General features: G+C 49.8%; 1 protein-coding gene across 3 annotated transcripts; it reads left to right on the forward strand.

Moving 5' to 3' along the window:
• The first annotated feature begins 281 nt into the window (after window positions 1-281).
• On the forward strand, window positions 282-5,450 carry BBC3 (BCL2 binding component 3). Of its 3 annotated transcripts, none has more exons than XM_036746886.1 (4): window positions 282-337; window positions 1,224-1,533; window positions 3,156-3,367; window positions 5,078-5,450. In XM_036746886.1, exons 2-4 carry the CDS (start codon window positions 1,239-1,241, stop codon window positions 5,192-5,194), a joined length of 624 nt encoding a protein of 207 aa, XP_036602781.1. In that variant the 5' UTR covers window positions 282-337; window positions 1,224-1,238; the 3' UTR covers window positions 5,195-5,450. The 3 variants fall into 3 exon arrangements, with proteins under 3 accessions (XP_036602781.1, XP_036602780.1, XP_036602782.1); XM_036746885.1 differs by lacking the exon at window positions 282-337 and adding an exon at window positions 787-871; XM_036746887.1 differs by lacking the exon at window positions 282-337 and adding an exon at window positions 853-943.
• Window positions 5,451-20,386: the final 14,936 nt, after the last annotated feature.

Genomic DNA, 20,386 nt, shown 5'->3' on the forward strand with positions numbered 1-20,386 from the left:
GCGGGGCGGGGCGGGGCGGTCGGTGACGTCACGCGGGAGCCGGGGCGCGCGGCTGCAGCGCGAGGCGGCGGCGGCGGCCGCGGCAGAACCAGCCTGGGAGCCGGCGGCGCGAGACACATGCGTGCGGCCCGCGGGAGCCACAGCAGGAGCGGGAGCGGGAGCAGCGGCGAGCGGCGGCGGAGGCGGCGGCGGCGGCAGCGGCAGCAGCAGCATCAGAGGCGGCGGTGGAGAGCAAGCAGCGCGGTGCCAGGCGCCCCCGGCCCGGCCCGGCCCCCGCCTGACAGCCCCGCCAGCATCAGCCCTCCCCCGACCCCGACGGCGCGTTCATGCCCCCGGGGTGAGTGAGGGAGCTTGCGAGATAGTGGCGGGGTGGGGGGGGGGGGTAAGTCCTGGAAAGAGGGGGTGCTCCTCGGAGGAGGAGGCAGGAGAGTGCAGGGGCCGCCCCCACCCCACCCCGGGGGGCGAGGGCTGCCGCAGGTGCCGCTGCTGCTGTTGCTGTTGCTGCCGCGGCCGCGCGGGCTGCGGGTTTGTTTACAAACAATGGGTGTGCGGCCCCGCGGCGCCCCCTGGCGGCCGGAGTGTGCCTGCCCCTCCCCCCGCCCCCCTTCCCGGGGGGCCGGGGGGGCCGGGGGCCGGTCCTGGCTGCGGTCCGAGCTGGGGGCATGCATGCGCTTGGGTCCGGAGTGAGCTCGGGCTCCCTTGGAGCTGGGGCTGGGGGGAGTGGGGAGCGCCTCTGTCCCGCAGCTGCCGCCGCGGTCCGTGCCCTCAGTGTCCGCGGCAGTTGTTGGTGTGCGCTGGGAGCATGGCTGTGGGTGGCGCGTGCGACTGGGTGTGTTGTTTTTTTAGGGTATCATTCTCTGCCTCTGCATTGGTGAGTGTGTGCAGCTTGTCTCTGTGATTGCTTGTGCAGTTTCGTGAGTGTGCCGCTGTCACCGAGCTTGCTGTGAGTGTGTGGTGGCCGCTGGGGAGGTGCTCCGGGGAGGTGTCAGCCGCCGGGGCTGGGGGGCCGGGGGCGCTGGGGGAGAGGCTGGCGTGGGGAGGCGGCTCCGCGAACGCCAGGTCGCTGCTTTGCGAGCGGGGCCAGGGGTGTGTATTTCATCTGCAGGAAACTGACATGTGTGCTGGGGCTCGAGTCTCCGTCCCGGGGCAGGGAGTTGGGAATGGGGCTGGAGAGGACAGCGGCGGAGCCCGCTCTGACCCGCTCCGCCCACCTGTCTCCACAGGCTCCCCGGTGTGGCATGGCCAGAGCACAGCAGGACGGCAGCTCCCCAGAGCCAGTAGAGGGTCTGCCCCGGGAGGGCCCCAGAACCTTTCCCCTGGGGCGGCTCATGCCCTCCGCAGTCTCCTGCAGCCTCTGCGAGGCTGGGCTGAACCCTTCTGGTGACTCCATGTGCCCAGCCCCTGGCCCCGCGTTGGCACCCCCTTCTCTCCTGCCCCTCGCCTACTTCTGCACTCGACAGCCCCGTTCCTATGGGGGCCCCCGCTGGGCCCGGGTGGCCAGGAGCCCGGCCCCCGGCAGCCAGGGCCAGAGCGGTGAGTGCCTAGAGGGCTGTCTCCACACTTTCTCATCTGCCTGGGGGCGGGGGGGGGGGAGTGCGGGGTGGAGAGGGAAAGGTGGCTCTATCTCTTCCACTTTCTGTCTGGAGTCTTCGTCTCCCTATTTTGGTTCCTGCATCCTCTTCTTGGGCGGGGGGGAAGGGGGGTTCCAGGCGTGAGGGAAGAGAACAGGCAAGGGAACTTGGGGACTCACCTCTTCCAATGGGAAACCCTCATCCCCAAGGTTGGCCCAGAGTTATCTTGGGGCAGAGGAGAGGGAGTCCACAGGGTGGGGGGATGGGAAGGGAAATGAGGGGAGGGGGCGCTGGGGGGAGGAGCAAAGCTACGGAGACAGGTGTGAGTGACAGAGACACTGAGGCAGCTGGGGGGAGGGGCACACATGGAAAGGGGAGGAGTCCAGGTCCTTGGAAAGGGCGTGGTCCAGGACCCCGAAGGGCACCCGGTCCTTCTTGGAGTCTGACTTGTAGCCCTCTCCCCCGGTCTGGCAGGACTGGAGCAGGCTGACTCTCTTTTCTCGGCCGGTGCCCCTCCCCCTTCCTGGTAGAACTGGGAGGGAGGTCCTTCAGGTTTGGAAATTCCCCTGGGGGAAGGGAAGGGGGGTGGTGGGGAGCTAGCCCGAAAGGGTTAAAGGTCCCCTGCCTGCAGAGAAGTTAACCCTGTGTTGCCCGCTTCCCAGTCCTCTGCTCAGCGGAGGGAGAATTGTTGTTGTATACTGTCTCCTCCCCCTTCTGCATAGTGGCTGGGGCGGGGTGGGGGCACTGCATTGTGGATGGGTGGGCAGTGGGCTTCTGTCTGGCCTGGCGATTGGGGTTAGCGCACACACACGGCCCTGTACATGCGCTGCCTCCAGAAAGTCTCAGACCGTCCCAGCCCGAAGGGGCTGCGTATCCTCCCATCCCTTGGCTGAGCTTGGCCAGGCAGTTCTCTTCTGTTTTCCTGTCTCCCCGGTCTAGGCTCTTCGGACTCTAGAACTAGTAGTCTGTGATCGGAGAATTCAGAGCTGGGAGAGACCCTAGAGACCGTCTAGCTCAGGGGTTCTTAAGCCTTTTTTTTCCTGCTATAGATTTCCTCAAAATGTCTTTAAATGTATAAAACAAAGTACATAGATTTTCAGAGGAAACTGATTATATTGAAATACAGTTCTCCAAAAAAAAAAAAAAGTTCCCAGCTGTCAAGTTAAGAGCCCTTGAATCTCGCCTCACCCCCTCTTCCCCTTCTTCCCTCTGGGGTCCCTTCTGTCTCTAAGCATCTGATCTCTTCTCTAGATGCAGGGAAGGGGGGTGATTTGCCCCCAAGGTCACCTAGGAGTTCTGTGGGCTCTCATCCCTGGCCCCTGATACTTGTTGAATAAATGAGTTTGCTCAGCCTTATATCTTGGAGAAAACGTAAAAGTGGATGGGGATGGGGATGGAGTGGGGGAGACAGTCTGAGATGAGAGAAATAGAGAAGCTGCCCCTGCCACATGGGAGTGTGGGCCCCTGCCCGGACTCCAGTGGGCCTTTACATTTAAATGCTTGGATTGCTCTGCGGAGTGGTGATCTTGTGGTGCAAGAGGACAGGCCCTGACTGCCTGCTTGTCTTGTATTTGCCTTCTGAAGGCTCCCAGCCCTCCTTGGGTGAAAGTTCTGCACAGGACCAGGAGGAGGGAGGACAGGAAGTCTCAGAGCCCCAGGGAGCGTCCCCGATGTCTGGTGGCCCCCCAGGGGTGTTAGGCCCAGACCATGGGGACCAAGGAGAGCAGCAAGACCGGGAGATTGGGGCCCAGCTCCGGAGGATGGCTGATGACCTCAATGCTCTGTATGAGCAGCGGGTGAGTCCCAGGCAGCCTTGGGGGCAGGGGTCAGACAGCAGGTGGGGCACCCTTTCTGGAAGGGGCATTGAAGTATGTTAAAAGACGGGTCACACCAAAGCAGGGAGGAGCGTGAGGGGTGTCTCTGCTGGACCCCAGCCGAGCCCTGGCTCCATGCTAGGAAGCCTTCCCAGATTGCACAGGTGAGCGCACACACACACACCTGGGGAAAGGCCAAGGGTGACTTCTGGGGGGCGGGGCTGTAGAAAGTCTTCCGTGCCCAGCTGCACTGTTGCCAGATGTGCAGCAGCTGCTTCCCACCCCCCTCCCCGGGGTTGAACTCAGGACAGGAGGGAGGGGCAGAAGAAGGGAGGGAGGGTAGAGACACTGACCGAGATCCCCTAATCTACCCTCCCAGGATTATGGAGTGGGGGGGGTGGAGGGGGGGTGGTTCCCAGACCACTGGGATTTGGCCCAGTGCCCCGGGCTTCGGCCTGGGACCAGATGCTGGCTCTTTGGGCCAAGCAGGGAAGATACCCCTGGGCAGTGGGGGAGGGGAGGGCGAGCTCTCCCCGACTTCCTCCCGTGGCCAGCTTCGGCTGGGACTGAAGGGGCCGGCAGCTCCCGGCGGCTCATATATCTTGGGCTATTTATAGCGAGTGAGTCAGCATTGGCAAATGCCTGCCTCCCTCTCCCCAGCTCCCTCCTCCTCCTCCTCCTCCTCCTCCTCCTCCTCCTCCTCCTCCTCCTCTACCAGCCCTCACTTCCCGCCTGCTGATGCTGGCTCAGCGCCTGCCCAGAACAAACAAGCCAGCCTTCCCCTGGCTGAGCCAGAGGGGAGGGGCTGGGGAAGCCCAGCACCCTCCCCACTGCTGGGCATCTCTGCCCGGCATCACAGGGAGGGGCCTTGGGGCACTGAGAGTTAAGACTTGGGAGGGACTTGGCCGAGTGGGGAGGGGAGCAGAGCAGACAGAACGTGTGCCCTGCATGAGGCCCGGACCTGGGGACAGGCTTCTGACCTCTCTCCAGGGTGGAAGTCTTATTAAAGCAGTCCTTACCTTCACTGTTAGGAGGCCTAGGCTCCCTCTAGGGGCCTGTGATGTGACATTAATAATAAGCACCTACTATGTGCCAGGCACTTTACAATTGTTATCTCATCAGATCTCACAATAACCCTGTGAGGTTGGTCCCATTTTACAGATAAGGAAAGCCAAGGCTGACAGATTAAGTGACTTGCCCAGGGTCATACAGCTTGGAAGTATCTCAGGCTGGATTTGCACTCAGGTCTTCCTGGCTCCAGGCCTGGCGCTCTACCCACCACACCCCCTGGCTGCCCAACTTAGGAGCCCAGCTGCAGCATTTCCTGGCAGCATGGCCATAGACAAGTCACTTGACCTTGATGAGCTTCAGTTATACCATCACCTTCCAAGGGTTGTTTGGAGGAACAGTAAATGCCATGTAAATGTAAAATCTACCCTCCATTCCTCTTGATGGAATCGTAAAGACTCAGGATTACCAAGTCCAGTCCAGTCCCCAGGGGAAGGGAGGGAGGTGGGCCCAAAAGGCAGGTTTGCAGACTCCCAGGCGGGAATTCTCTCCAGCCTGCACCTTTGCACCTGGCTTCTCCAGGTGACCCAGTGACCTCATTACTGTCCTGTGCCTTCTCTTCCCAGAAACTGGAAGTCCCAGGGCCATGTTCTAACACTTCCTCCCTCCCTTCTTTGCCCACAGAGACAAGAGGAGGAGCAAAGACGTCATCTCTCTCCCTGGAGGCTTCTCTACAATCTTATTTCAGGGCTCCTGGCCCCACACCGAGGGAACCGGATCCCCGAGATTGAGCCCAACTAGCCTCCAGTGCCCACCTTGCAGGATACCATGCGTTGGGGGGTGCAGCTGGAGGAGCTCTGCAGGGCAGGACCTTCCACCCCCCCTTCCTGTGGACTCTTGGCAAAATGTAGCATATCAGAGATGGGCTCAGATGCCCACTTTGGGGGGCCTGGGTCGGGGCGAATGACTCTGGGTCCAGCACTGGAAAAAGCCCCTGCCTGGATTGCTTGGGAGAACAGTTTTGGGGGGGGCGGGGGGCGGTTCTGACTCACTGGAGACTGACACTGAGGCCCCAGGCCCCAGGAGGAGGGGGCCTGCTGGGAGGACAGGGGGAGCCTCCAGAGAGGAGGGGTCAGGCAGGGGGCACCCAGGGAGTCCGGGGGGAATGGTATATGATGGAGCTGCCCCCTCTGCCCCCTGCCATCTCAGGAAGGGCCAGGGCTCGGGGCCACCTTCTTCCTGGCTTATCCTTGTCCTGCCCAAGCTGGCTGGCCTCTCCAGGCCTTTGGTGCTTTGCTCCCTGCCTTTTTGGAATGAGCCAAAAACTAACCACTAGCTTCCCAGAGGGAAAGAGCCGCTAATCTGTACCACGTGGAGCCAGTCTGTCTTTCCTGAGCCGGCAGGTAACCCTGCCTCCATTTTCACTTCCTTGGGGAGGGTTTAGAAGGAAACAGAAGAGGGGGGTGACCCTCTCTCTAGCCCCTCCAAGTCAACCCCACTGCAGAACTGGAAAAGTATGGACTTCACCTGCCTCCTCTCTGCCCCAAGAGGCTGAGGGAGGGAGCCCCTTGGCAAGAAAGCATGGGTTGACATTTCCCCGGTGGAGGGACAGGGCAGGGCCCCTCCAATCGAGGAGGCTATGGGGGAGGGGGCGGGGGAAGGGAGGGAGGGAGGAGGGACCTAGCTTGTAAATATACTGTACATGATGCTGTGTGCTGTAGATACTGGAATGAATTTTCTGTACATGTTTGGTTAATTTTTTGTACATGATTTTTGTATGTTTCCTTTTCAATAAAATCAGATTGGAGCAGGAACAGTGTACCCTCTTGACTCTCTTCACCCCAAAATGCAAGGCAGAGGGCTGGGTTGGGAGGCGGGAGGCATCATGGGAGTCTGGAGTGAATGGTATGTGATAGAGCTGCCCTGCTCTGCTTTTTGCCATTTCAGGAAGGGCTGCCCCCCGCCATTTCAGCCTAGGCACAAGCAGGCATGGGATGTGGACACTTTCTCACCCTGTCCCTGGCCTAGACAGGCTCTGCCAAACGATGGCCCTGTATACCCCTGAGCAACCCCTGCTCCCCTCGACCTTCATAGGCCTCATCTGTGAAATGGGGATAATACATTCTTCACCAGAAGGAACGTGGATGACCTCCTGAAATCCTTCCCAGCTCCCAGAGCCAATGATCTCAAGCCACCCTCCACTTAGACCTGGGCTTGGGAGCTCCAAGTCTATGAACTTGAACAGCAAAAACGTCATCTTTAAAATTTCAATACACATGTTTTGTACATTTAAAATGTGATTTTGAGAAGGCCTCCAGCAGCCTGCCAAGGGGGTCCATTATATAGAAAAGGTGATGAACTCAGACTAGATCCTTGCTCTTTACCAGGATGGTGAAGGGAAAGAAAAAAAAACATTTTGGAATAAAAGGGATAAGGATCAGTGGTGGTTCAGAGGAAGAAAGAGTGATGTCTGACTTGGAAGAAGGGGTCTCAAGGAAGCTTTCCGAGAGCTGCCTTCTGAATTCTATGATGGGTCTCCCGAGGACATGTAGCTCAGCTCACACTAGAGGGAATTCCCTTTCCGGGGGGGACAAGTGGTCATCCAGCTAATGCTCTGCACTGGAGTGGAGGCCTGGAGGTCAAGAGAACACAGCCTGTACTCAGAATGGCATCTTCTGGGGGTGGAGGGCTTTAAGACCCAAAGGGAGGAAAACAATGGCCCAGACTTAATTAAATTCAACAAACATCAAGCACCTACTGCATACAACATACTATCCTAAGTGCCTGGTAGGAGGGAGGTTCCTTCAAAAGATATTACTCACAAATAACTCCCAAAGGTGCAGAATGAAGCCCATCCTGCCTTCTCATCTAGCCATCGAGGGTGGCATCCCCAGCATGCTCCAGGACTTTCTCCTCCTCTCCTGACCACTGGAGCCTTCAAGCTGTCCATTTGCCAAATAAGCCTGTTTATTTCTATGGTCCTATACCTCCCCAATAATAGCCTCTACTCAGTCTTCCTGAGCAATTCCTCATTGGTGAAGTGTGGTGGCCCACTCAAGCCCACCATTGGGCCTCTCCATGACCCCCTGGGGGACTTTCAACTTTAATTCTTCGGACACTAGTATTTTATGATTCATAGCTATGTGGCACTTACAGAAGAATATTGCTGTTGAAAGAGATGGGCCGTTATTTCAGGGAGAAGCTTGGGATTATTAAAAGCATTGTGCAATTTCCCAAATGCAATTGGGTCTGCTTGCCCCTTGATTCACAGTACATTCACAAGATGGGTGCCTGGATCGCCATCTCACAGTTCATCACAGGTTGAACAACAAGTATTCTTCCTCCACTTGGTTTTTCCCAGGCAGTTAGAATCTCATTCGGATGATCTGACAGCACAGTGGTCTATGCATCCATGACCTCTGGAGGCTTTGCCACCAGTAGAGAATCGCTCTTCCATTTGGATGCCCTCTGTGAAAGGGGCAAAGCTGTCTCAGTATGTTATGCCTCGACTCATAATAAGAGATTTGTCAAAAAAGCTATTTCTGTTTTAACATTTTCCAAAGAATTTTGACTGCTCCTTCTTGATGCTGGTGGCGTCCCTCTGATGGTTATCCCCAAGTGACCCTGTCTGTATCTTGTCTGTGCACAGTTGTTTGCATGATGTCTCCCCCATCAGACTGTGAGTTCCCTGAAGGCAGGGACTGTGTTCTTTGGTCCACAGCTTGCCCAGGCAGCAAACACTTAATATTTGACTTGGGATTTTAACATCTGGAGGAGACACATCTTGTTGGAGAAAAGCCTTTAAAGATACATTTTATCCTTCAGTTCAGAGGCTTTTGTTTTATTTTGTTTCATTTTTCCCATAACCAACAACAACAAGCCCAGTGAGACTATTATCAGTAACTGTCAGTCATCTAAGCAACTGTAAACACGTGCTCTACTGCAAAATATTGTTTGTGAAAGCCTGCTTGCTCCTTTCTTTCTCATACTTTCATCAAGGCTACTCTCCACAAGTATGTAGATATTCTCATAAAGGATATGGAGAGACGGGGAACTAGGAACAAGTCAATGTTCGTTGATATTTTGTTTGCCACCTTTTTATTCGATAAAATCTAATCCATGGTTCTTCCAAGAGTCAGTGTCCTCCTCTCTATCACGGATCCTGAGAACCAGTCCCTCAATGCCCTCAAAATTATGTGGTTTCCCTGGCCTCCTTCCCACCCTTTGCAAGAAGCCTTTCCTGGGCCTCGCTAAGTACAGGTGCCTTTCGTATGTGCTTATCTCCAGTTTACCCTGTATTTTGTATATAAATAGTTGTTTCTCCCATTTGATGGTGTATCAACAATCCGGCTAGCAGCCGCTGTGAGGGTGTAAAGCCAACAACAACCAGCTCACAGAACACTGCAAGCCCAGGTCCTTTTGATCTGCTTTACTTAAGAAAAGCAACGTTAAGGGGTTAACAAGCTTACTTTAATCCAGCATACAAATAACATCCACCTAGTTCAGGGGAAAAAGCCAGCACCCTGAATCACAGACCAAATACAATTCATAGTTTTCAACATCTGGGTGTACAGCTGGGGAGCCCATTAGAACGGCTGGCCCAGAGTCACACGCCACTCCTGCTGTGGCTCAGAGCTCCAAGGGAGAATGCTAACCTCTGCGCTTATATATCCTGTTCAGAGCCTGGAGGGCCCTGACCTCACCCAGGCTGGACATGGAGAAGTTCCCCACCCCCAATATCACATCAGATACAAATCAATGGCTCCCAGTTGTCTCAGTGCTGAGAAATACAAAAACATCCCACTTTATCTGCCCCATTCAAACAAAGGCCAGATACAGCAAAAAGTCCCACCTTAATTACTATTACAGATGGTAAGCTCCTTGAGGGGAGGGACCCTGTTTTTGCCTTCTTTTGTATCCCCTGTGCAGCATTCAGCATCATGCCTGGCACACAGTAGGTGCTTAATAAGTGCTTGTTAACCTCATTCTGCATATTTGGGTTTGTCCAGCTGCCCTTCCCGTCTTTGTTTTCTTTAGTGCCAACAGTAATAATTTTTTATTTTTAACAATAATCTTGTAGTTTTCTTTTATGCACATATCAGGAACTATGATAGTAGATTCTTGATGTGGCAGCTTCTGTCATGGATTGAGAAAAGAGCTTGTAACAATAATAAAAACTCCCTCCCCCAACTTCTACTGTGAGCGATCTTTTCCATTTTTTTTAAATGTTTGTTGTCCTACTTTCATCCTCAAATGCCTTAATCAGGTCTTCCCCAGGCTGTCTGTAAACTTTTTTTATTCCTCTATTTCTCACTGTTTTATGAGGCAGCATTACTCATAATCTTTCACCATCTCCCTCTATAAAATTCTACAAATGAGCTCATATTCTAAATTCCTCTTACCATGGGTTGCCATGTATCTTTAATTGGCAAGATCAAGGATTTGCTAACTAAGGAAGGCAGCTCCTAGGTGCTTCTGAGTTCCTCCAGGATGCAATTGATGTTGGATGGAGGAAATGGTACTAGTCAGTGTTGATGTCTGTTCTTTAACTAGTTTCCATTTTCCAATGTAAGCAGTGTATTTAAATAGGTTTAAGTTGGAGGTGCCTCAAGTGTACCTGTCTTCTCATTTTTATCTTTCTTTCTTGTTTGGTATTGATTTTGCTCTAACAAGGTAACGGCCCGAATATAAATGGACTGCTGATTCAGAAATGAATCACAGAATTCGGAAGGTGGAAGGGCAGTAGAGTCCACCCCACTTCCACACACCCAATAAAGGGTCCTCCGGCTTCTGCTTGAAGACCTCCTCCAATAAGGAGGAACATGCCACCTCTATACGCAGCCATCCTTCCATTTGGGGACATTTAGGAAGATTCTCCTGATGCTGGGCCTAAGTTGGCTTTTTTCTACAACTTCTACTCATTCTGTATTTGCCCCCTGGGCTAAACATCTCTGGGCCATGGGACTGTGAGCGCCTCAGAGACAGGGAGGTTTTTAACCTTTGTTTGTTTGGCACACAGTAAGTGATGAATAAATGCTTGCTGACTGGTGGAAACAGAATAAGTCTAACCCAGGGGTGGGAAACCCCTTCCCCAAGTACTAGAAGACAGCCATCATGCCTATGCCCCTCCCCCCTGACAGGCTTCTCTTCTCCAGGCTCAATATCCCCAGCTCCATCAACCTCTTCTATATCTGTAATAAGTCATCTCCTGTTTGTTAGGATATAATTAACTTCATTTTTTGTGATGCTCACCACATCCAGCACGTCCTCTCTTCATGAAGAAAGTATTCATTATATCTAGGTATAAGCTTTGGTGAAGTTGACAAGCCTTTGGTCTCTCGTTTCTTACTCCTGAATGATGTTTTTCTGCATTTCCCCCTATGCTTCATTTGCATTGAAGTCACCAATTATTAAACTATGTTCAGTCTATCTCAGGTGGATCTGTGATCATGTCGATGTTGGTATTCTTTCCAATGATACAGACTATGAACTAGCTAGGCTGCCCATCCAGCGTCCTTCTTGTCCACCTTCTTCTAAAGGAGGTCCATCCAGAGGAGAGGGTACCAATGGAGCATACAGGCCCTCACTCTCATTGTGTGACCAGTCCTTCTTCTATTTAAGCCTCTGTCTGTTCTCTGAGGACTCCCCTTACTCCATTTCTGCCTCATAATGTGTTGTTTGTAATGAGTTACATGCAGCCTGCTCACATCCACCATGTGCCCCTCTGCTGCCCTCTGAGTGATCTTCATTTTTAATTTTTTAGAGATGGGGCAGCTAGTTGGTTCAGTGAGTAAAGCACTGGCCCTAGAGTCAGGAAGACCTAAGTTCAAATCCAACCTCAGGCACTTGACACACTCACTAGCTGTGTGACCTTGGGCAAGTCACTTAACCCCAATTGCCCTGCCTTCTCCCCTAAAAAAAAAAAAGAATTCATTTTTTAGAGACTGTAGTATTCCATGACTTGCAGTCATACAAACAACACAGGCAGAATAGTAATATTAAATAGGTGGGCCTCTATTTCAGGGAGAAGTTTGGGGTCATTAAAAGAAGAACTGTACAATTCTTCAACACCTGTGTTCAATGGCAGAGGGGGCCCAACTCATTATCCACTTGCAGTATGTGTGGAAGGTACGTACATATTGATAGACAAACTCTATGGTTCATTCTTGTTGATTACAATCTGGACAATGACCATTCTTCATCCATTTGGGTTTTTTTTTCTAGGTGGGAGGTTAGGCTGAATTCTTGACTAGCTATGGATCACTAAGACACTCTGAAATATTTCAGGGCCTGATATGGACTACAAACAGGACCACCTAGGAGACTTCACCATTGAGAGGGAATTCCTCTTCCACTTGGACTCTGCACTGTTACCCCCTCTGTGGTACCGACACACTCTTCTGGTGCACAGACATCTTCCTCCCTGTTTTATGCCTTACCCTGGTATTATAGGGCAGAACAAAGTTATATATCTTTGCTGTTCATTCAGGGAGGAGCAGCATCAAATAAGCAGAACCAGAGAAACGATATAGGTAATGATTATAACACTGAAGACAGAAAGAACAAGCTGTTTAATGATAATGATGAAACTTGGTCCCAGAGAAGATATAGGAGAATGTATCTCCCCTCTCTTCTTTGTTGAGGTGGGGGACTGCTGATGGAGAATAGCGTATATCTGTCATAGGATCATAGATCTAATTGGACATGATTGATGGGGTTTAATTTTGTTGAACTGCCTCCCCCTGGCCCCTCCAGCCCCCATTATAAGAGGAAGTAGAAATTGGGGGAGCGACATATTGGGAAATATGTAATTGATGTAAAATGAAAAGATTCTCCTCCTCCCAATCTTAATTGCAGGATACTGTGGAATACCCCTTTCTGAAAACCTACCTGTTCCTTTCTCGTAATCTTATCAAGAATACCCCCGAAATGAAGGTGTTACTCTCATATTTATACAGAGGAGAAAATAGACTGATGTTCCCTCAAAGCAGGGTTGGGAGGTAGGTATTAATTAGGTCTAAGACTTTTGGCATGCCTTTGTATCTTACTCTTCTGAAACCTTGAAATATGGTTCCCTCAACAACCATGCCATCATGGATTCAATTATCATCTCAGACTTGTTTGTCCAGCCCTAACCTCTCTCAGGACCTCCAGTCTCACATTTCCAGCTGACTATAAGCCATCTCATAGACATCTTTCCCCCACCCCCAAACCCTACCCCCTTTCATACTTCCCTGTTACAATAGAGGGCACAATCATCTTCCCAGTCACCCTGATTGAAACCTAGGTGACATCCTTGATACTTGGCTTTTTCTCACACCCCCCATCCAATCATTGGCCAAGTCCTGTGTCTATTCTACCTTTTTAACATCTGTTCTAGACGCTGCCTTCTCTCTTGATACTGCCACCACTCCTCTGTTTGGCATTCAAAGCCCCTCACATTTCCAGCGTTCTTACACCTCACTCCCCTCCACATACTCTGTGACCCAGTAATGCTGGCTTCCTGGCTGTTTCTCACACAAGACACTCCATCTCTTGACTCTGGGCATTTTCACTGGCTGTTCCCAAGGTCTGGAACTCTCTCCCTCCTCTTCTCTGCCTCCTGGATTCCTTCGAACTTTAGCTAAAGTCATATGGTAAGCATTCAATAAATGTCTGCTGTCTTGACCTGACCCAACCAAGGACTCTGAGTATACTTGGTCTAGTTCAGCTGTTTCTTCTTCCTTCTTGGTTCTCCTTAGTGTTATTTCTATGTCCTCTGTAAGAATATAAGCATTAGAGTCTGAGTGTGGTGTCTCCACCATGCTTGATGGTAAAAAAGGTTTGTTATAATAACAAAATAGCCCTTTAAGGTTTGCAAAGCACTTTGCATATAATCTTATTTGATAGGCACAACAACCCAGTGTGATAGGTAACTATCTCTATAGACATCTCCACAGATCTTTTCCATCTTTTTAAAAACATTTGTCTTCCTTCCAGTTTCATTTTTAAATATCCTTGGGATGATTTTGCTTTGTTGGGTCTCTTGCCAACCTTTCTTTTAACTGGTTTTATTCTCTGGTTTTCATTATTGAAAAACTTTATAATCTTCCATCATCCTTCTCAGTAAGATATCACAAATGAGTTTATACTCTATATTGGTGTTGCCCTTGGCTGCCGTATATCTTCATTAAGCAAGTGTATGCTGAAAAAAGATGCTTTTTAGGCTCTTTCGGTCTCCTGATTATGACAACAAACTTCCATCGGTTAAATTTCTATAAAAATTATTGAAATCAGTATTGATGGACTTTCTTCTGTTCGTATCTCATTTCTGGGCACCGATATCTTATTTACATAGGTCAGGTTGGAGTCTTATTTTTATACTATATGTTTTTACTCTTCTAGCTTTGTGTCAATTTTAATTTTTGCACTAACGAGTCAGTGGTCTGACTGTATGCAGACAGTTGATGAAGCAATGACTCTCATAGAAGTTACAAGTTGTTTCCTATTAAAATATAATGAGTTTTATTTTCTACTATGTTATCTGGTACTACCAAGTACAATACCTTTTGGTTCTTTTCTTGAAGGAAAAAAAGAAACATGTATGACATGCGAGCTTGAGGCTTTGGCATGGTCTGCACTTACATATATAATATACATAGTGTATACACATATATAAATACATACGTACATTTTATGTATATGTGTGTATACACATATATTCTACACTTAATTGGCTTCTCTCATTCCTTATTCCTGATACAGATTTTCCATCATCCCTACCTATTCTCACCTTTGAACTGAAGTCACCGAGTGTCAGAACACTCATTGTTGGTGGTCAGCCATTTCAGTCATGTCTGATTCCTTGTGACCCCATTTGGGGTTTTCTTGGCAAAGACAATAGAGTGGTTTGTCATTTCCTTCTCCAGCTCATTTTACAGATGCAGAAACTGAGGCAAACAGGGTGAAGTGACTTGCCCTGCTATGAAGTGTCTGAGGTGAGATTTGAACTCAGGTCTTCCTGACTCCTGGCTGCCACCTAGCTGCCCCCTATCAGAATATATATATATATATATATATATATATATATATATATATATATATATTACATATATATATTTTTTTTTTTTGAAAAGAGAAAGTTTATTAGGGATTCACCATAATGGGTTGTCTTAAGAAATCCCACCCTTTGTGACACCTGTTTCACAAGTGGGCCAGATTCAACCTACTGAGCTAGATTGAACCTGAGCCTCAGAACATATTTTGATTGAATTTGATAGACCTCATCAAGTTCTTCATAAAATGTCCTAGGAAATGTTGCCTTTGGACACACATCAAAACCTACTCTACCAAATCCTTTATTTCCCTCTCTGTGGAGAATCTGTAAGCCACCACTCTATCTAATTTCCCTTTGTTCTCTGATTTTATTTATAATGGCCATGTCAAGGACTTTACATTTAGGGTACCAGGGGCCGTACCTGCAACCTCAATGGCAGAAGGAATTCCCAGGTGAAGAGAGTACCTTTACCAGTACAGATCAGCACTCTTTATGCAACTTAGAGTCTTGGAGAGCTGCTTAGAGCCCTGACAGGGTGAATGATGTGCCCAGGATCACACGACTAGACTCGAACCCAGGTCTTCCTGCATCTCTTAATGTTTATAGATGGTCCAAGAGCTGTGGCTCCTGGCCTGTTTTGCCACTTGTACCATGGAGGTTGAAGGGGGAATCCACAAAACCAAGAATCATTGTGTATTTTTGTTCCATGAGTTGTTACAGCCATGTGGCCGATTGACTCAGCTAGGCTTGGAAATCAGGCAGGGTCTGGTGCTGGGACTCTGCCTGAAGCTTTTGGAACTTGGGAGAACCTGACAGAGTTTTCACCTTGCTGGCCCATACTTTGAGAACTAAGGGTCCCCTCCACAACAAATGAGGCATGGGGTGGGATTGTGTGCTCCTGGGCATGCAAAGAAAAAAGCAAGTCAGGACAGGCGGGACAGATTGAATAAGAGAGAACAGTTCAAATATAAAGGGTATATAAAGACAGAGACTGGAAGACCAAGGGAGATACGCAGGAGATCATGGAGACACATACAAGCAGAGACAGGGATACACACAGAGTTAAAAAGAGATAAAGATGCAGAATCCAGGTGGGACCGCCCCTCTCTTTCTGAGTCTAACAATATTAGCATGTATAGACTCTTTTAGGTTTGCAAAGTGCTTTTTGTATGTTTTCTTATTGGATCCTCACAACGACCCTGAAATAGTTGCTGTTAACACTTCCATTTTACAGATGAAGAAACTGAGACTAAGAGCGGCTAAGTGACAGCTGGGAAGGCACCATTTAATCTCAGGACTTACAGACACTGCACTGCCCGGCTGCCTCCGAGAGTGTAACTGGCATTAATGCAATTACAATTCATTCCATCAATAATCCCCACCCCACCCCCTGTGTCTCAGCAAAGACAAATACATCTTTTAGTAACTGAAACAGTGACTTTCCCTCCCTTTGGGAAGAGACCCACCCACAGCCACCCTCCAGTCTCCCTCTAGCAGGAAGGTCTGTAGTTAGCCTAGCTTAGAATCTTGGGCTGGGAAATATTCAGAGACCATTTTCCCACATGTTTCTTGTCTGCTGAGTTAGAACAAAACAAGAGATACATTTTCTAAGCACCTACTATGTATAGGACACATTGGGCCAGGTCCTGCGTTGGAGGGGCGGGGTGGAGAAAGTAGAGACTGTGGGCCCTAGAAAGGAAAGAAGGGAGTTTACTTTGTGAATAAGACATGAGCAAAGACTCAGATGAGGGAGAGAGGGAGAAAAGGAGGAAGGGAGGGAGGAAGGAAGGAAGGAAGGAAGGAAGGAAGGAAGGAAGGGAGGGAGGGAGGGAGGAAGGAAGGAAGGAAGGAAGGAAAATGTGCAGTGTGTTATACACAGTGCAGAGAACAGGAGATGCAGAGTCTCCAGAAGCAATTTTCAAGACAGTGGCAATGTGGTAGAGGGGAGATAGCAAAGGATTTAGAGTCAGAAGACCCAAGTTTGAATTTTGGTTCTTCTCCTTTAATGACTATGTGTGACCTTGGGGACATCTGGTAACTTCTCTGGGTCTCGGTTTCCCCACCCACAACATGAGGACTAGATAATCTTGAAAGTGCTGCTGTTACTTTTCCCCTAAATCCTATCATTACCTGAGTCCCAGCTTTTCCACTGTTTTGTTCATGACCTTGAGTAAATACTCCCCTCTTGAGACTTGAGGGTCCTCCTCTTCAAAATGCAGAATAATTACTTGCTGAGAAGAGAAATCTACAAGCCACAATACACCACGTCAGTGTGAACCACTGAGTAGGGGATTCAAAGGGCAGTGGAATGGATGTAGCATGAAGTCTGTCAACAAGCATTTATTAAGAACCTATTGCGTACCGGGCATAGTAGGAGTTATATGGAGGCAGCTAGGTGGCGCTGGGCCTGGAGTCAGATGAAATCCAGCCTCAGACACTTACTAGCTATATGACCCTGAGCAAGTCACCTAACTTCTGTTTGCCTAAATTTACTGGAGAAGTAATGGCAAAGACAAAGCAATCCACTATCTTTGCCCAGAAAACCCCGTGGCTTCCTATGGTCCGTGGGGTCACGAAGAGTTGGACACGACTGAATAAATGTACCAGGCACCGTGCTAAATATTTTTTCTTTTTTTAAAAAAACAAATATTATCTCATTTGATCCTCACAAGTCTTGGGGGGTAGGTACCATTATTATCCCCGTTTTACAGATAAGGAAACCGGAAAACGGTGGTGAAGTGATATGCGCAGCAGGCAGGCAGGAGCTGGACCTTGCCTTTTATCACAACTATGGCGCTGTGGCAGGGTTTGGAAGCCTCCTTTCTCTAAATGATTTATGAAAATGTTAATTAGCCCAGAAGCAAACAGACCCCGAGGGCACCGCACTGGAGACCTCACATTCTGATACTGACCAATACTCTGAGTCTGGCTGTCCAACCTGTTTGAGATGTTCCACAGGCATCTCCAGCTCATTACATCCAAAGCTGCCCTTACTCCAACCTGCCTTATTTCTACTGAAGGTGTCATTTTCTTTTTAGCCACCCGCTTTCATAGACTCCTTTTCTAAAAGTTAATTGAGTCTGGCTGATAAGCAATGGGGACCACACCAGCGGGGGCTTATATCAGTCCTAGAAACCCTGTCTCCCTCAGGGTTACCAATAGAATCCTAAGGAAGAGTAGTAGCCACTCTCTGGAGAGCCCACTCCCCAGTGCGGATGGGAGCTGGGGAACTAGCCCTAGGCAGGGCTGCCAGACTGTGGGACAGCCCCTGCATCCAACAGACTGCCACCTTCTTATCAATGCTCCACCAGAACACCTCTTACCACTGCCTCTTCTACTCCACTGACATAGCCATCACCTTCATTCAAGGCCTGGTCACCTTTGGCCTGGACTAATAAAAGTCTCCCTGAAAGCAAACCTTCCTCTCTCTAAACCACATTTATCACATCTGCCAAAGTGATGTACCTAAAGCACATCTGACCATATCACTCCCTTGGCTCCTTACAAAAAATACAAATTTGACATTCAAAGCCATTCATAGCCTGGCTCCAGGCAACTTTTTCAGGCTTTTTTTATACATTATTCCTCTTTACCACCTTTTCTGGGCAACTGGGTGGTATAGTAAATAGAAGACTCACGTTCATGAGTTCAAATTTGGCCTCAGACACTTAGCTGTGTGACCCTGAACAAGTTACTTAACCTTGTCTGCCTCAGTTTCCTCATCTGCAAAAATGAGTTGGAGAAGGAAATAGCAAACCACTCCAGTATCTCTGCCAAGAAAATCCCCAAATGGGGTCACAGAGAGTCAGACACAACTGAACAACAATAACAAAACCACCTTTTCTTTTACTTGCTACATTTTTTCTCTCGGACTCAATTCACTGTCAAGGTGGGGGACTCAGATTTGCTCCCCATGAACATTTCTAGACTCTCCCTCCCCTACTTTCACTAAACAACTTCTGCTCTTTTGAGGTTCACTCTCCCCAAATTTCTCACCCAATCCAGACCCCGATGGCCATTAGCTATAACACCTCCCACCTCCCCCCTGGACATTCTCCTCCCTTCCTCAACAGGTTCACTGTCTGGTTCATAGCCTCTCTCTCCTTCCCATCTCCCATTCTCACACTACGGGACTTCAGCATCATATTGATACTCTCTCAGGCACTCTATGTTCCCAGCTCCTCCATCTACTCAATTCCCACGACCTCCTCCTCTCCTCCTCAACTACGGGAGTTGATGGGTCCTCATCACCCCCTACAAACGCTCCACTTCCATGTAAATAAACTCTTGGTATTCCTTGATCTGATCAGCATCTTTGATCATTCCACCTTTTCCCACACCTTACGACTCTCTACCCTGTTCTTTGTCCTTACCATAACCTCCCAGCCTCCCTCTATCCCCGAGTTCTTCACCAGGCCGTCACCCCTGCACTGGATACACTCTTCCCACTTCCCCACCTTGGCCCCTTGCTGGACCAACTCCAGTCCACACTGGCTTCTGCCTGAGTCTCCTACCCCCAGCTTATCACTGATTACTTCTTGGCCAGCTCCAACTCTAAATCTACCTCCTTTACTGATATTCATCTGCTGCTGACAGAGGTGGAGGAAATAACAAATTATTAGCAGTAATGATGCTAGCTAGCACATGGAGGCTTGTAAAATGTATATCATCTCATAACAGTCCTGTGAGGTGGATGCTGTTATCATCCCTGTTCTCTGGATGAAGTAACTGAGGCCGCAAGGTTTAGCAGTTTGCCCTGGCTCACAGAGCTAGGAAGCGTCTGTAGCTGGATTCAAACTCGGGTCCTCCTACGTGCCATGCCTTGTGCCACTAGGCTGCCTAGGCCCCACAAATCTGTGTTATCCATTGCCCCCCCCCCCCCACCCCATCTGGTTCATTCTCTCACTCTCCCTAGCAGCTTTCTCATATATTCTTGTCTCAGGACCCCTCCCCTCCCAGCTGAGGATCTCACCTCATACCCACCCTAAATGAAAATGTTTGCAGGGAGCTCCCCTTTCCCTCGTCTCTCATCGCCGAGCTGTCTCCTCCTTCGCTCTGGGCTTGGATACGGAGCTTCCCCTTCTTCTCGACCCCAGCTCATCCTGCCTTCTCCTGGTGGCCCCCAGGATCGTCCTCGCCATCCATCTTCAATCCCTCCCCATCTGTTGACTCTCTCATCTGCAAATACTCTTGTCCCTATCATCCTTAAAAATTCCTCATTTGATTCATTCACCCGTTTGGTACAGTCCTATTGTAATCCTCCTCTTGGATGTCTAGGTGGGACCATGGGTAGAGGGCCAGGCTCGGAGTCGGGAAGACCTGAGTCCAAGTGTGACCTAGCTGTGTCAGTGAGCTGAACACGTCATTCAAGCTGTTTGCCTCGACGATCTCATCAGTAAAATGGAGATGATGGTAATAGCACCTAACTCCCAAGGCTTCTGGGACAACCAAGAGAGGTATTTGTAAAGTGCTTAGTGCCCGGCACACAGTAAGCACTATATAAAGGCTGGCTACTATTACTGCTTCTCTGACGTCTCACATCCAACTCTTCGTGACTCCGCTTAGGGTTTTCTTGGCAAAGATACTAGAGTAGTTTGCCGTTTCCTTCTCCGGATGAGGAAACCGAGACAAACAGTGAAGTGACTTGACCAGGGTCACACAGTAGGTGTCTGAGGTTACATTTGAACTCGGGTCTTCCTGACTCCAGGCCTGGAGCTCTGCGCACTGTGGTGCCCCCTAGCTGCCTTCTTGTTTCTATCTTCACCATAACTTCTGTCTCCATCCCCCTCCCTCCACTCACATAGCCACAACCCCCAGGTCAGACCCTTCTCCTGTCACCCACGTTACTTCCCATTGGTCTCTCTCCACTCTATCCCATGGCTCCCCTCAACTAAGGTGATTTTTACAAAAGCATAAGCAGCCACTACATTCCAGTGGCTCCCTATGATGCCCAGGAT

This window comes from Trichosurus vulpecula, chromosome 2 (genome assembly GCF_011100635.1).
Source record: "Trichosurus vulpecula isolate mTriVul1 chromosome 2, mTriVul1.pri, whole genome shotgun sequence".
NCBI lineage: Eukaryota > Metazoa > Chordata > Mammalia > Diprotodontia > Phalangeridae > Trichosurus > Trichosurus vulpecula.